Genomic DNA, 17,834 nt, shown 5'->3' on the forward strand with positions numbered 1-17,834 from the left:
ATACGAAAGATGCCCCAATCACGGCTGAAGAAATTAAGAGTGTGGTAAAGCGACTCCCACTGGGGAAGGCTCCAGGGAACGACGGCTATACGGCGGGCTTTTATAAGACCCTTCTCCCATCCCTCCTCCCCTTCATGATAGAATTGTTCAATGACATATTAGAGACGGGTGTAGCCCCAGACTGCTTTCACAGGCGCTTATTACAGTAATCCCCAAAGAGAGCATGGACCCCAGACACTGCATCATACCGCCCAGTATCTTCGCTCAATATAAACGCCAAAATGTACACAAGAGTGCTCGCAGCTAGATTAGAAGGATATATGCCTCGGCTAATACACTCAGACCAGGTTGGCTTTATCCTGGGGAGACAGGTCGCGGACACAATGCGCAACATTACACTTGATCCATGACTCCAAGAAAATGACAGAGGACCCCACCCTCTTATCTGTGGATGCAGAGAAAGTGTTTGACAGGGTAGAATGGGACTTCTTAGACGCTGTGTTGAGTAAAGTCCGACTGGGTGCTAGATTTAGAATAGAGGTAAAGGCAGTGTAAATGGCTCCTAAGGTATCAGTAATGGTCAACTCTACTCTAGATGGTTTGACCTGGGAAGAGGAACAAGGCAGGGTTGCCTGCTATCTGCGATATTATTCGTCCTTTCCCTTGAACCCCTTGCACAGGAACTCCGAACAGATCAGCAAGTGGAGGGATTTAGGGTGGGCGGAAAGGAATATAAGGTGGACCTTTGATGCAGACTATCTACTATTACACATAAGGAACCCCTTGACATCTAATGCAAAAGACTTGATTGAACAGTACAGTGAACTCTCGGTCTTTAAAATCAGCAGGTCCAAGTCCATCCTGTACCCACTAGAGGAACCCACTCAGGAGGCCACCGCTAGATTTTCCAACCTCGGCCTCACGATCGGTGGCACCACTTTACGGTATTTAGGGATAAACATCACATGGAACCTGGACATGTTGTATGATACCAACTTCCCCTCGATCATTTCCGGCTTCCATGCCGACATAGCGAAGTGGCAAAAGATTACGATTTCTTGGTTGGGGTGATTAAACGTGGTAAAGATGGTATGTTTCCCTCGGTTTTTGTGCCCTTTCCAGATGCTACCGATTCGGCTCCCGAACTTTTTCTTTGGAGAAGAGAAAAGGGCAATATTGAGGTTTCACTGGCAAGGGAAGAAGGCTAGAATACCATACAATGTCTTGACCCTTCTCAGGGATGAAGGAGGTGTGAGTCTACCGGATATCAAAAAATATTAGGCTGTACAGTTAAGGGTGTTGGTCCCCCACATGCGGGAGCAGAAAGAATTACAGTGGATACACTTAAATAATCATAACTTGGCCCGGCCACTCTTTCTGAATGGCTATGGGTACCGAGAGAGAAACTACTCCGTAGTACCCGAAAGAACCCCATACTGAGCACTATATGGGCGATCTGGAGGAAGGGGAAGGTCATACGGGGAATGACCACGTGGCCATCTCCTCCTCTGAGCCATATTTGGGCACCTGGGTCCGAAAGGAAATTCCCAATCATCAGAAATTTCAACCTTGGTTTGAGGTGGGCCTTGAGAGGGCGGGTCAGATATGGAGGGGGGTCAATTTTCTTATGATCACGGGATTGGAGGAAGCGCTAGGGATCGGCCCCCTGTCGGTCTTCTCCTTTCTGCAACTCAAGGGTATTCTTACGAGACATGTATGGAAGGAGAAGCTACAAAGAGACCTCACCTCTTTTGAAGTGCTCCTAGACACTAGAACTGAAATTAAAGGCCCAATATCAACTATGTATAACACATTAATAAAAGCCAAAAAAAGGGTCCAGTGATATCCTCAAGCTGAGATGGTAGACAGACCTGAATGTAGAAATTGATCCCGAACTATGGATGAAAATATGCAAAGAAGCCTCGCAAATATCAATAGCAAGTCAATATAAATTGCATGCCATCAAGCTCCTACACAGATGGCAATACGACCCCCATAGATTGTCTAAAATGTTTCAGTCGACAGGTCCCCTATGCTGGCGACACTGCAGTAATAGCACCGATTATTGGCATATGTGGTGGGGATGTCCTCGGGTCAAGATGTTTTGGGGTGGATTAGGGAGGTGGATGGAATCAATCATCAAGCGCCTCCCCTCCTCATATTATTTGGTTTGGACGAATATGTAGGGAAATTCAGAAGGATAACGGGAATAGCGATGTCACTCTTGCTGGCTGCACAGGCCTGCCTTGAGATTCATTGGAAAGATGCAAAGCTCCCTGGCAAGAGAAAATGGTTGAATGTGGCCACTAATATCTGTATAATGGAAATAATCACTGCACCCCTTCATGGGAGATCTATCTAGTATGAACTGTTATGGGGTGACTTTGTGAACAAACATATATCCAACACTTAACAAACTCCAAGGTATGAGAAAGGAGGGTTGACCCCGTGAATCCCACGAGGTCACCCCAAGATGAAAAGATATCCTCTGTAGCGGTTGCTCACTCGAGGGTCACCTCACGTTGTTTATTGTCTATGCCCCATTTTTGCGAACAGACCTATGGATTGTAAAAACAGAATACCTACATATTATTAATTTGCCATGACCAAGAAGATGATGTATAAGGAAATTTGATGAAAGAAAGTGTTCCCGAGTGGTGCGGGGAGAAGGGATGGGAGTTTTCTGTTATGAAAAAGATATGAGAGGTTGGAGGGTGGGGATGAAGGCGGTGAGACAGATACCAATGTTGTATGCCTAGTAATACCTCCGCTATGTATGACATGTATTTTTGTTGCTTTTTCTCTCTGTTTGAAAACCTTAATAAAACCACTTTTCTTTTTTAAAAATAAATTATTTTCCAGTAAACTTGGCTCTCAGGTTGTGATTCCTGCAATCTTCGGCTTTCTTTTGTCTGCTCGAGCGCCATGCTGCCTTTGGTGAAAGTGCGCTATACAAGAATTTGGAAAAAAACAAAAAAAACTAGACCTGAACTTTGCACAGACACCACCTTCGATGGCTGTTAGGATGTCCAGAACAAACCTATTTTTCAGGGCCGCCAAGTGCAAAGCCCTCATCTCTTCCTTGATTGCATTCAACCCCTTTGCTGTTGAATTAGCCAGTTGTAATAGCTCGTAACAGGTTAGCGGCAGCCATTTAGAATTAGCTGCAGCCTGTACTCCTGGAAACAACAGAGAATTTAAAAAAGGTGTCGGCTGTGGAGAATAGCCGGAAACTCATCTGGGATAGCCGCCAGGTTCTCTGCACTTTTCCTTGAGAAATAATAGTTTTCCTGCTTTCTCCTTCTCATTATCTGCTGCTGCTCACTTAGCTGTGCCATTTCTCCCTGCAGTGCAATCTTCATGGCATGGCTATTTTGCGGCACCACAAGTGCAGGGCTGTGCAAAGGGACGAGTGTGCAGATTCCATTCCAGTCAAGGAGAAGTTGGGCATATGCTTTGGATCCGCAAGTCCACCAAAAATCCATTACTGATGCTGTTCCCCACATCAGCGCTGCATTCTGCATCACCTTGGCACATCCTGAATTGGTCCCAGGAAAATGGACACATTCGACCTGAAACATAAAGGGAATCGTGTAAAACACCTTAACCGGTTGATATTTTTCATGTAACCACGTTAAGGCATGAACATACTTTCCCCAAGTTGCTAGGCAGTTGTCATTAACCTTGGCTACTATGTTTTGCTCAAAACCCAGCGGTCCTTCAGCATGACACTGCATTATTCCCCCCCATTTGTTCTCATACCAAACTGCTCCCTCTGTTTTTATCAGTGGCCTCATGTGACACCAGGGGACACACTGCCCTTCTTTAGCTGTGCATTGTAATCTTTTATGGTTTCTTATTTGTAATTCCCCCTCTTTAGGGCCTTCAGTGACATACTCCATTACCTTATGCCGTGTTTCCTGATTTTGAAGCATTTGCGTTAGTTTTACATAGTTGTCTTCATATACATTTTCCCCTTCATCCACCCAGTGAACTGCTACTTTTTTCCCCTGGAATAAACTTCGAGTTCTACAGAGAGACGGGTGCATTAGGCATCCTGAAGTCCTCATAGGACACAGCCTAGGGCAGGAGAACTTTGGACATTACAACTAGGTGTGGAATGAGAGATCCCACGTAGAATGTGCCATTTGCGATGTCTCTTCCCAAACACATCATTTCATCATACCAGATATTGCCTGTCAATGAATTATGCTCTTCCTCAGTGCCTTGGTGGAAGCCCTTCCCATTCATCACAGTTCTCTGTCCCATTTTTATTTTTGCATTCAATTTGTTTCACTTTTCTTTTAAAACATATAAAACAAAAACATCAAAATTATACTAAAACATGTTAACATCATTACGCTCCAGAAGCCTGAAAATTGATTTTTCTTTGTCACCCATTTTGTATTGTAACCTTCTTCAGTTCCCTCTTTCGCAGGCTTTTCATAAATTCTAAGGGCTGTTAGAAAATGAAAAGAAAACTCTGTAATAATTCCCATTATGTAGTGCTCTGGGAGACTGTACTTTTGTCTCTGCAAACATCCGTGATGTGGACCCATCCGCGTCGTCTTTGGGTTTTGGCAGCTATTGGTGTTGAGTAGATGATGACGTGTGGGCCTGTAAAGCGTTTCTCTTTCCACTTCCTCATGTGGTTGGCACAAAGACGTGGTCACCTGGAAAAAGAGGTGTTGCCAGTGGGAAATGTTCGTTTGGATCACCTGATTGTCCAGGTTGGTTTTTAGGCCTCCTCTGCACGGAAATATAGTTTAGGGACTTGGTAAGTTCTTGAAGATATAGATCAAACGCTCCTTCTAGAATAACAGAGGTAGAGTGAGCATCAGAGATTATATGTGACGACGGAATTGGCGCATGCATTCTATGCCCTCTAACAATCTCATGAGGAGTCAAGTGATGATCTCCCACAGGCGTATTTCGAAGCGCAAACAAAGCAAGAGGCAAGCAGTGCACCCATGATTTTTCAAGCATTTGCATAAGCTGAGCCAATCGCATTTTCAGCCGTCCATTCATCTTTTCTACCAAACTGTTGGCTTGAGGAGGGTAAACCGTATATAGTTTATGCTTTATCCCCAGGAGGGTTGTAATTTCCTTCATTAAATCATTGTCAAAATGCTGGCCATTCTCTTTTTCTCTCTCTTTACCTCAGGTCGCCAGCCTCGCTGTGTATGTATTGCTCCCTTTGCCCGCTCACAATGGACAAGCCCGAAGAGACCAAGCAGGAGACCAAGAAAGCCGAGGACACAGAGCGCGCTGAACATGTTCGGCGGAGAGCTACGATGACATGGCAGCTTGCATGAAGCTGGTCACCGAGCATGATGCCAAACTCTCCAATGAGGAGCGCAATCTGCTCTCTGTGGCTTATAAGAACATAGTGGGGACACGATGATCAGCCTGGAGGGTCATCTCGAGCATCGAGCAGAAGACTGAGGGCAATGACAAGAAAAGCGACATGGCACGGGAGTACCGCAAGAAAGTTGAGAAGGAGCTCAAGGATATCTGCAAGTCTGTGATCGAGCTGTTGGACAAGTACATCAACTCAAAACATTTTCAGAGTGAAGTTTTCTACCTGAAGATCAAAGGAGATTACCTAGCTGAAGTACCAAGCAATGAAGAGTGGAAAAAGGTGATGGATGCTCACAGCAAGCTTATCAGCAAGCATTTGACATCAGCAAGAAGGAAATGCAGCCTACACATCCAATTTATTTGGGACTAGCTCTTAATTTCTCTGTTATTTTCGATGAGATACTAAACAGTCCCGAACAGGCATGCTCACTGGCTAAAACCAGTTTTGATGAAGCCATTGCAGAACTTGATACCCTAAATGAAGACTCCTACAAAGACAGTACCCTCATCATGCAGCTGCTTTGAGACAATTTATCATTATGGACATCTGACAACGCACAAGAAGAATGTGAAACAGAACAACCGGAAAATAGCTAAATTTGCACATTGTATTTCTCCTGGCCCTCGACTTTCAAAACCTTTTTACACGTCTCCATTCCTTATTGCTCCACCTCGATTTCGTGTAGCAAAGAAGACCCCATGCATCTGTAGGGAAATTAACAGTTTAGTCTCTTCACACTGCAGCTTTCGGGACTTCATCCCTACATTTTGTGTTTGTCCTGACCTTCCTGGTGTGTGGTTACTGCTGTAGAAAGGTATTAATAGCTTCACTTCACATTCAACTTCCAAACACTTGTGTAGAGGACTAAAGTGTATCGGTTATTTAAAGAAAGGTGACAATTGGAACCAGTTTCTGCAAGTGACTGTTTGTGTATTTCATTAAATATATGAACATGTAGTTAACTGCTGAAATTAAACTGGGTGTTCTGCATTGCTTTTTATTTTCCAAATGTCCTTTTCATTCTCTATGGTAATCTTACATAATGACTATTGTCTGTCTTTAACTATGACTCGAAGATTGGACCCATCTGAAATTTGGCATTTCAGGTTACAAGCATAGTTGTCTTGTAAAAGGTAGTAAGCCAGAGGCCTCTGTATGTCGGGCTGTAATACCGGGGACTTTGTCTTTATTTTCTGCTATGTTTCTGCCACCCTCTCCAATAAAGGCTCACTTACACTCCTACAAAAAAAAAAGAAATGCTGCCCATTAGCAGAACGAATTTCATCTGGAATCCCCCACCTCGGAAAACCTCCCTCACCTGAAATGTAGCTGCAGAGCGGGTATCATTGTGGGCACAGGAACTTGCCTCAAGCCAACGTGAGAAAGGACACACCACTACAAGCATGTACTTGTAAGAAGTACATCTCTCTTGCATATCAACATAATCGATATGCAAGTGCCGTAAGGGGCTTTCCGGTCGCAGCAATGTTACCTGTACAACTTACAATGTGTCAACTGGTAGAAACTTTTGACAGATCATACAATTACCTACATGTTCAGAAACGCACTCATACAAATTTGGCACAAACCAGTCTTCACTTATCCCTGCAGCCACATGCTCTTGGGGACAGAGAGCATCCTCTCTTTTTCCAGAGCTCTTTTTTTTTTGCATCTGAAGCTTCTCCCTGCAACTCCCAATTATCTGCAATATTTGGATTGCATTGAAACTTTCTGGCAATGCATCTGTCTCTTGGCTCACTATCAGTACTGCTATTAGCGGTATTTCATCTTCCTCGCCAGGATACAGCACATGTGACCCCTCTGGCATATATGCTACTTCTTTTGCTGCTCTGTCTGCCCTTTCATTTCCTAGTGAGATAAAATCATGCCCTCCTGGATGGGCTTTGCACTTTATTAATGCTAGATCTATTGGGAGCGGTAACATTTATAGTAGATTACTTAGTACTGCCGTCACTTCTCTTGAAACCTCTCCTTTCCCATCTTGCTAGTCCTGAGTACACTGTAGCGGTAACATAAGCCGAATCAGAGAAGATGTTCACTGCTTGACCTTCTGACATGTTTAGTCCTTTGCCCGTGGTTTGATGCTGGAACTCCTGTCAATGAAAATCCTGTCCACCCCCCTTCGATCACTTCTTCCTTAACTACAGGGGTTACCTTTGCTCCTATTGATGCATGCTACACAGTCATGCACATAATCTCATTCTTCTACTTTTTCTGCAATTAACTTTGCTGGGTTTAGGTCCTGGACCTCACCACTTCTATTGCTGGGTTGGTTAGTATTACATTGTACCCTGAAGACCTCTGAGTTTTCAGTGTTGATTTTGTTTTCTCCAGTATGGAAAACAATGCATGTTTCACATATAAAACTAGCAAGTGCCTGCTCACATGGGAAATGTCCCTGCATAACTACATCCATTGACACAATGTAAAATGCAAGTGGCTTGTGCCCCTGTCCCTTGTTCTGTGTCAGGTGAAAATTATCTTTGTCATTGGGAGTTGCTAGCAATGGTGCATGTGCTAACTCGTGTTTTGGCTCATCAAAACTTTCGCCCATCTCTCAGCTGTCCATTTTATGTGTGCTTTGTTTTTCTGTGCTTCCTTTAGTGCTTGCAACAATGGACTGGTGTATGTGGAGTAATCAAATACCCATGCTCTGCAATAGTTGCACAAACCCAAAGATTTCTGCATCTTTTTCGCTGTTTTTGGTCATGGAGTCTTGTGTATGCCCTCTACTCTTTCTGGCGTTATTTTTCTCCCATCTGCTGTCAAAATCTGACCCAAGTACACCACCTATTTTTGACAGTATTGTAACTTCTCTCTGTCCACTTTGTATCCTTTGTCTGCTAATCAAGTCAGTAGTGGCACAGAGTCCCCTCTGCACTCTTCTTTTGTCTTGCTATCCTGCTGCACACCAATAAATCATCAACGCACTGTATTACTGTGCTAGCAACCTGAAAATTGCTCAAATCCATTTGTATCACTCTGTTGAAGATGCTAGGCCCTTCGCAGTACTCCTGGCATTCTAGTATGTTCGAACTGCGTCCGCGATACGTAACAGCGGTGAGATACCTGGTGTCTGGGTAAAGTACAATGGAGAAAAAGGCATTGTTTAAGTCTACCTAGTGTGCAGGGTACATGTGTTGTTGGGATCGGTGCCAGTGATTGTCTGCGAAAAAACCTTGTGTGTCCAAACCTTTGTTAGAGAATGAAATCCTTCTTTCTTGATACAAGATCTGGTTGCCACAGTATCTATAAGAAAGGAAAACCTATCTGAACTGCTACCTCCGGTTCCTCCTCAGGGTCTTCAGTTACTGCTAGAACAGGACACACTCGCACACTACGTGGACACCCCTATTGGGAAAAAATTGTTCGCGGTTGACGCAAATTGATTACCGCCTACCATTGTCACTCTAGTGTATTGGGGTATGGCATTGTGTCCCAGCATTGTTTGTTAGGGTATCTGTGTCTGCCTGGGTGCCTGAAGTACGCTCACTGTGTATCCAGATGACCCAGCTAACGAAACAGAAAGCACAATATCTGCAGGAAGATTGGGAAAAAGTGGACAACAGGACCCCATGATGTTGGAATACTCAAAGGGGCAGGGGCGGTACATGTCAAGTTAAAGGAGGGAGCACTGTTGCCACGAGTAAAGCAGTATCCACTCTCATGAGAAGCAGATGAGGGCATATATGAGACACTGTATGCCCTATGGCAGCAAGGCATAATACAGGTGAGCTCATCACCTTGCAACACCGCTATCTACCTGATTAAGAAGGCAAAGGGAGGGGCGTGGCTCTGAATGACATTATTGGGGCAGAATATCCATTGGTTCCCAACACTGTTACGATTTTTTTGCAGCATTCCCGCGGAATCACACTTCACAGTGGTTGACTTAAAGAATGCCTTATTCTCCATTGCACTACACGCAGACTCCAGGTATCACACTGCATTTACGTATCGTGAGACGCAGTTCGGACATATACCCAATGAAATCACAATCCACCCCCAATTCCCACAGCACAACATTAAGTCATTGAAACATTTGAAACGACCAGCAGAACTTTAATAATCTGCTCTAGTCGCCTCATCCTGATTTTCATGAGAATGGCTGCCCCCCATGTCACTATCAGAGCCTTGAACCACGGACATACTGCTGCACAAGTGTTGCATATCGGTGAGACTCTAACCCTTTTCCCAGGGAAAACGTTCTATGGGGCGATTTAAAACTGCTGTGGTTCTTGCGGGCTCCATTAGAAAATTGCATTTTTACTACAGGAGCACAGGGTAAAAAAAAGCAAAGGATGGAGACGACAACCTCTTGTGCACACTTGAAAGGAGCAGGCTGAAAGTTCCTGACAGATGGCTTCTTGCTGAGAGAAGTGCACTTGGCGGATGAGTCCCTTTCAGAATGAAGGTTCTTCTCTTGTTAGTGCAACACAGACGTGGCGTGATGACATCCAGCATGTCCTTTCATCGAACGATCATTGCCCCAAGACTGAGCACACTGCAAAACATGTCTGCCTCCTTGGAAGAGAGCCCAAAGAGTTCCCATGCAAAGAAAGGCAGGAACGGGTGGAGTTAGCCATATGGATTAGCAAGGCAAGGGCAGGGAAAGGGCAGGCAATGTGAGGGATCAATAACCAAGCAACACCTGTGTGTCCCTCCTCAAATGTCCATCTCAGAAGCCCTTGTCCGTATGTATACAGGAATCGGTATGTGAATGCAATAGTTTGGGCTATAATAGGTGTTGCATGCGCAATTAACAGCCCAAATTCAAAATGTACTGGTCTAGCCTGGCTCATTCAGTTGCACTTTATGCCATCCCCATTTCATATTTTGCCTTCCTAATAATAATAACTTAGATTGTCTATGTCTGTCTAGTCACTGATTGACATCACCTTTGTGACAAGAACTACTGTCGCAATTTTTCACATATTAGCGCTGATGCATTTGGGAAGGAAAAGGCAGCTCTACAAGTGATAAGTTTATTGAGAGAGCCAAGTTTAAAAAAAAATAAGCAGATCATTAAGTGTTGGAGCTTGCATTCGCTTGTGAATCAAGAAGGCAAGAATATGAAGTTCGGCACGATTCTAGTTCCAGGATTACTATCACTATTTTATTTAGAGCCCTGTGCGAGAAACCTAAGTTAGGTACACCCTGTTTTACTCAGTGAAATGCTCTCCCAGCACCCAAATCGGTGCTAATTGCATTAGTGTAGGGATGTATGCAATGGGGCTGGACAGAGCACTGAAATCAACAATTATCAGCTACAGAGGATTTCCCTTGGTGTAAAATGAAAACCTGTTATTACACTAAAAATGACTCTTACAGTTGCCTTTATGTATTGGATAATGTTAAAACGTTTTTCTTTTCCTTTTTGAAAATCTTTGTCAAATGGAGTAATTCCTCTGATAGGGTGAGAAACCTTGTGAAAAAGAGAACGTTTTCTTTGTGTTTAGCTGTTGCTCTTGCACGTACAGATAAGCATCTGCAGTATGCTATGAACTTCTACGTCTTGTCCTTGTCACCACCACACACTTTCTATCTTAACAGCGCCTTCGTGTTTACGTATACACGTGGTCATTCCCTTCACCTTGAAAAAAAAATATGCAAGTTTGCATAATTGAACAAAAGCTTTGTCATCAGGCACCAGTGGCAAATCGGAGCTGTTGGATATCAAAATATGCTGGTTCATGCAGTGTAGCCTTACATAACGCATTTTGGGTGGTAAACTGGTGGATAATGGAGCATGGCCACATGGGTGGGTTACTATCAGTCACCTTTTTCTCTTCTCTTCGATTTCCCTCTTCAGTGCTTTTTCTCTAAGCAACAACACGTTTTGGTTAATTGACACCTTTCTGGATAACAAAGTTTCAGATACCGCTTTTGCTATAAAACATAATTATGTGTGAAAGTTGCATAACACTTGCCTACTTATTTTGTTCTTTTCAGGACATGCTCATAATATCTTCTGCTGCTAAGTTGTATGCGTGCAGATGGATCATTCAGCTGCCTCGGGGATGGAGATGCAAGCAATGTCCTCCATAGACTTGCAGAGATCCATGAGATCAGAATGGGAGTCTGTATTCTCCAGTGTAAAGGCCCAAGTCCCATCTTTGGACTCTGACACCTCACTGGTAAGTGCATGGGACCTCCATTACTGCATTTGAAGTGTTTGCAGTGGGTCTATTAAGGGTGGATATACTTCTACACTAGGACCTGCTTTATCAATTTCTGCTTCCTTTAATTGCAAAATGAGTGTTTTGTCATCAGAGCTGATATGGGCGTATGACACTGTTTGTAGGTTGCAGCATTGGGGGGTTCTCTGCATTTCCTCAATAGCAGTATTATCCATGTATCTGATATGTGGCTGGCAGTTCTGTCACTGAATGTGCTGCCCATACAAAGAACTGTTAGCAGAGAGTATTAGGGAGTATACTGTTAATGACTAATTTATAGAAGTGGATGTAGTATTCAGTCCTTGCTGGGGCATCATTTAGTGAACTGTTTAGCAATTAAAATGTTAGCAGTTGTACAATGTTGGGTCCAGGCAGTGCCATTATAGAGGCTCGATGACTCTTTGGTGGCTGTATTCGTCCAGGCTGTAGAAGCAGCCCTGGTTATCAGGTGTGTAGATCCACGTTATACGGAATTGGAGTTGGTAGCAACAGGCATGTGCCATAAGATTGTCAAGCTACTGAAACTTCAGGTTTGTGTACCCTATCAAATTGCCTGCTATCTTTTATACGAAGAAAAGGAAAGCAAGTTGAGGACTGACATCAAGTCATTAAAACTGAAATGGTGAATTTGATGGGTATGTCTGTAAAAAGGTTTCATTTTCAGAAGGGTTTTAACAATCTTCTTTTAAATCTCTGTCCATCATATATGATATTATACAATCCTTGAAGGACGAAATTGACTTTTTCATATTGGCTGATCAAGCACTTAAATTGATTTTCTAGTGCTTCCACTCACTCACTTCAGCTCAGCAAGGTAAACCTCGCTCAAAGTTTGCAAGTTGCATTATGGGACAATTTCCGAGTCTGATTTCAGTTGTTCATACATTTCCGAGCAGGCAAACCTTCCTAAAAGAAAACCCGCTTATCACAATGCTGCCATGGCAGCATTCAAAAGGGTTGGCAGTGAGAATTTGGAGATACATTTTTCTGGCTTGACATATTGTGGCAACTTTCAGAAGGTTGGGTTGTTCCATGATTCTTGTGGTGTTCAACATAGCTTTAAGCCTCATGCTTGCTGGACAGATGTCCTTTAGGATGGATAATTTAGCACCACCTTGTCTTGGGAATTGTCATTGGTGAGCACAGGGAACCCTCATTCTGGATAACTATTCTAGCTCGTGTATCTGGCTTTCAACAGATGATTGGCCACTTGATCTAAGAGTCGCCTATTGTAGAGTTTATTTCATTATAATTAATGATACCGTTAATATAAAGTTTACACATGGTATAAATAACAGCAATCATTCATAAAACATGAAAATACATCCTTTTCACTCAATTTCCAATTTAAAACACAGTTCCTTAAAACACTATTTATTGTTTCTTCAATTCGCTATATAAATGTATTCATTAAAATAACCACTTATTCAGAGGAACATAAATTCATGAAATTGTTGATTATTTTTCTCAAGATCCATATCTTAATTGTAGGAGCCATAAGTGCTAAATGATTGCCTTTTAAACAACGTACTAAAAAATAGTGTGATTTTATATACTCAGTGTTATGAACGAACTTACTAAAGTGCAGAGTTTTATAGACCATTAATTTGTCGCAATGTGTAAGCAAATGGAGGTTTCTAATACTCCAGGTTGCAAACATTAACGACATAGATGCTTTTCGAGGGGATTGGGTCCTCCGACGTATTCTATATCTATGACAGTAATCACCACAGCTGTGCTGCTTCGGAAACTTTTTCGGCGTCTGCGTCCTGCGTCGATGACGTCGATGCGCCGCCGTCGAGGACCTCCTCCGACGTCCGACGTCATCCGATGTGATAAGTAGGACGCACGACGCCAGTAGCCTCAGTTCCGTTTTTTCCGCGAACGTGTTGCTTCGTGTTTCTCGGTTCTAGCCTCGACTCTTTGGAGTTCTGTTCTTTCTGGTTCTTCGAACCTGTTCGTTTGTGAATATTCCTTCGCAGCGATGTCTTCCACTTCGTCTTCGACCCCGCGTCCGGGCTTCAAGAAGTGCGGGGTGTGTGGGTCCAAGATGTCGGTGACTGACTCGCACGACGCCTGCCTCTGGTGCCTCGGGGAGGCCCACGACACGGATGGCTGTGTCGACTGCCTGTCGCTCACTTCCAAGGCCTTACGCGAACGTAAGAAGAAATTGTCGGTAGGTCGGGTGTCCAAGCCCCGGAAGTCGAAGTCGGCGGGGCTTTCGACGGATGATTCGAGGGGTGACTCTCCGCGTCATCGTCGGAAGTCTCGTCGGTCTTCTTCTAGGAGTCGGTCTCGCCACTCCTCTGCCTCTTCGAGGCGTTCTCGGAAGCGCCGTCACCGGTCGCCTTCCAGGTCCTCTTCCGAGGACTCTGCCCGGCACGTCGGTTATCCCACCAGCCGTGCGACGCCGGAGGAATGGGCTTCCTTCGGGAAGAAAATGTTGGCGATTCTTGAGTCGCAGGGTACTCGACCGTCCGCGCCCCCGAGTGGGGTCGGCCGTGTGAGGTCGAGAGACGCCGCTCGCAAGAGTGGTCGGCACGAGTCACGGGAGAGGTCCCGTTCGGACAAGGAGGCTCGTTCTCGCCGTACCCGTTCCAGGTCCCGGTCCTCGACGCGATCGAGACCGTGTGCACCTGTGATGTCTTCGAGGAAGACATCGACGTCTGAGGCGTCGAGGGCGTCGACTGGCTTTCTCGAAGCTCCGGCTCCGAGGAAGTCGTCGAAGCCGTCGACGTTCAGGTCGTCGAGGGACACGCTCGGGGCTCCGGCTTCGAGGGCTGTGTCGACGCCGCCGATATTGGAGGCGCTGCGTCTGACGTCGACGCCGATTTCCTCGACGTAGACGCCGATCCTCACGGCGCCGTTGCCGGTTTTCTCGACGGCGGCGCCGATTCGCTCGACGCCATCGACGCCTTTCGTGTCGGAGGTGCCCCGTGTCTCGGGTGTACCCCCTAGGAAGGCTCTGGCTAAGAGCAGGCACTCTCAGGTGCCTTTCCACCACTTGGATTATATTTCGGAGGCGGATGAGGATTCGGTTGGCCTGGTTCCTGATCAGGTGCCGGATGACATTGTCTCGGGCCATAGTCAATTTGACGATTTGAGGCAGTCGCTGCATGATGCTAGTGGTCTGGACACCTCTCCGGAGGTGGAATTTGGTCGGCCTGAGCCTGGCTCCCATGCCGATTCCTCATACCGGCGCCTTATGGCTAGGGTGTCTGAGTATCTGGGATGGTCTGCTCCCCCAGGGGAGTTTGTGCAGGATGATCTGACGGACATCCTTGATGTTGGTCCCCCAACTGACCCGGTACTGCCATTCCATATGGCTTTACAGCGTAGGGTGGCGGCGGCTTGGACTGCTCCGGAGAGTCTCCCGGCAGTGGGCAGATCCTTGTCGCGGAAATACCGTCCAGCCAGTGGCGACCCCTGCTACTTGACCAGGCACCCCACTCCGGAAAGTTTGGTGGTGCAGGCGGCCACGGCCCCGGCAAAGCAGGCGTCGTACCCTACCATCCCTCCTGATAGGGACGACAAACGTTTTGATGGCTGGGCGAAGAAGGTGTTTTCTTCTGGTGGTATGGCGCTTCAGGCGGCCAACTCCATTTGTGCCTTGTCACGTTTCACGCACACTCTGTGGAACTGTGTTGCGTTAGCGGCTGAACATATTCCCGAAGGGGACGAACGGGATGGTTTCCTTGCTTTGGTCCAGGATGGTAAGGATGCCATGTGTGAGTCCGTTCAGTCGGGTTTGGACTTAGCTGAATGCGTCAGTAGGTCCATGGCGGCGAGCACCGTGATACGCAGGTTTGCGTGGTTGCGGAAGTCAGGGTTTGCTCCTGATGTGCAGTCCCGGCTCCTCAACATGCCCTTTGATGGTGAACATCTTTTTGGCAGCAAGGCTGACGAGAGCCTTGAGAGGTTGCAGACCTCAAAAGCTGCAGCGAAGTCGTTGGGCGCTGCAGTTCGCCAACCTCCACCTTTTCGTCCTAGGGGACAGCAGTGGAGGGGTGGCTCCTTTCGCTATTACTCGTCCTTTGGTAGAGCGAGAGGAGCTGGCAGTCAAAGGGGCCAACGCAGGGGTACCAGAGGTGGACGACAAGGTACCCGTGGTGCCAAGGCCGCTCGGGCAGTTGCCTCTTTGCCCTCAGGTAACGCCGCAGCCGCTCCTACTCAGTCATGAGGCCATGTCCCATGGTTCGCCGGTTGGGGGAAGGCTGGCGCAGCATCTTGTAGAGTGGCGTGCCATTACTTCAGATGTGTGGGTTCTGGAGATCATAACCCACGGCTACTGTCTTCTCTTTCGGCACAGGCCTCGCGACAATCCACCGGGGAACCTCTCTTTGAAGTGTCCGGATCCGCTCCTTGCGCAGGAAATTCAAGCCCTGCTGGAGAAAGGCGCCATAGAACTGGTGCCTGTAGCGGAGAGGAACAAGGGATGGTATTCCCCTTATTTTTTGATTTCCAAGAAAGACGGGGGATTGAGACCCATCATGGACTTGCGCGGTTTGAACAAACTCCTCAGGAAGGACAAGTTCAAGATGGTTACTCTCTCTCAAGTCCTCCAGGCCCTTCAGCTTCAGGACTGGTTGGTGTCACTCGACCTCAAGGATGCTTACTTCCATGTGCCGATCCATCCCAAGCACATGAAGTACCTGAGGTTCGCGGTTGGCGACTCGCACTTTCAGTTTCGGGTCCTGCCGTTCGGTTTGACCTCCGCCCCGAGGGTTTTCACCAAGCTCATGGTGGTGGTGGCAGCGCATCTCCGGCAAGGGGGGATTCACGTCTACCCCTACCTGGACGATTGGTTGATCAGGGGGAGCTCTCCCGAGCAGGTCCTGGATCATCTGTCCGTCGCCTGCCACTCCCTTCACAGGCTGGGCTTCTCCCTCAATTTAAAGAAGTCCCATTTGACGCCAACGCAGAGGCTCCAGTACATCGGAGCAGTGCTCGACACTTCCCTGGGGCAGTGTTTTCCTCCCCTGGTGAGGGCTCTTCACATTCAGCAGATGGTGCGCAAGTTTCAGCATGCCCAGACGCTCCCAGCGTTCGAGTTCTTGAGGTTGCTCGGCCTCATGGCATCCTGCATTCTTCTGGTGCCAGAGGCTCGCCTGCGAATGAGATCTTTGCAGTGGGCACTCAAGATGCAATGGTCGCAGTCCTCCGGCAGGATGTCGGACCCGATTCAGGTGCCGCCCTCGGTCGCCCGGGACCTTCTGTGGTGGGCCGTCGAAGGCAACTTGATGAAGGGGGCTCCGTTTTGGCTTCCCTGGCCGGAGGTGACGATCGTGTCGGATGCATCCCTCACGGGATGGGGAGCTCATGCCAACGGGCTGACAGTCAGCGGTCGTTGGTCTCCGTCGGAGTCCAGACTCCATATCAATCTGTTGGAGCTGAGGGCCGTCAGGCTAGCCCTGAGGGCTTTTCTGCCGACTGTGCGAGGAAAGAATGTCCTGATCCTGACGGACAACACAGTGGCCATGCACTACCTCAACAAAAAGGGGGGGGCAGGGTCACTTCCTCTGTGCAGGGAGGCGATGCAGCTCGAGTTCTGGGCCATCCAGCAGGAAGTTTCGATCTCGGCAGTTCATCTGGCCGGAGTCGAGAACGTGACGGCGGACGCTCTGAGCAGGCAGAGCACGATCTCTCACGAGTGGGAGTTGGCTCAGGAGATTCTCCTGGAGATCTTCGCCCTTTGGGGGACCCCTCAAGTGGATCTCTTTGCCTCCAGTGTCAACCGGAAGTGCGAGAGGTTTTGCTCGCGGGAATTTCCTCCAAAAGGAGCCTTAGGAGACGCGTTCGTGGTGGAGTGGTCGTTCCCGCTGCTGTACGCGTTTCCTCCAGTCCCCGTCATCCCGCAAGTGCTGCGGAGGTTACGGAAGTTCGGTTCCCGGATGATCCTCATTGCTCCGGCGTGGGCTCGGAGGACGTGGTACCCGGACCTTCTCGACTTGTCCATCTGCCCTCCACGTCGTCTTCCCTACCGAGACGATCTGCTCTCACGGGAGGGGGGTCAGGTTCTCCATCCAGAGGTCGGATCCCTCAACCTTCACGCTTGGCTTCTGAAAGGTTGAGGTATAAGGATTGGGACCTCCCTGAAGACGTGATGGAGGTGTTGCTTTCGGCCCGAAGGCCCGCAACTAAGTCTCTGTACCGTTGCCGTTGGCGTAAGTTCTGCGACTGGTGCAGAGTTCAGAATGTGGATCCTTTTGCATGTGACATCCCCATGGTTCTGTCCTTTTTGCTTTCTTTGGCCCACAGGGGCTTGCAAGTGG

At 47.1% G+C, this 17,834-nt stretch overlaps 1 protein-coding gene and 1 pseudogene across 2 annotated transcripts in view; both read left to right on the forward strand.

The window, feature by feature from the left end:
• Positions 1 to 17,834, forward strand: part of DNAAF8 (dynein axonemal assembly factor 8) — a 1,512,143-nt gene that overhangs the window by 65,100 nt on the left and 1,429,209 nt on the right. For both annotated transcript variants that reach the window (XM_069646874.1, XM_069646873.1), the window contains exon 2: positions 11,336 to 11,520. In XM_069646874.1, coding sequence (XP_069502975.1) covers positions 11,380 to 11,520 — 141 coding nt within the window. In that variant the 5' untranslated portion in view covers positions 11,336 to 11,379. The remainder of the gene's footprint in view (positions 1 to 11,335; positions 11,521 to 17,834) is intronic.
• Positions 5,267 to 6,355, forward strand: LOC138568920 (14-3-3 protein beta/alpha-1-like; annotated as a pseudogene).

This window comes from Ambystoma mexicanum, chromosome 2q, assembly GCF_040938575.1.
Source record: "Ambystoma mexicanum isolate Mex_15411 chromosome 2q, UKY_AmexF1_1, whole genome shotgun sequence".
NCBI classification, from domain to species: domain Eukaryota; kingdom Metazoa; phylum Chordata; class Amphibia; order Caudata; family Ambystomatidae; genus Ambystoma; species Ambystoma mexicanum.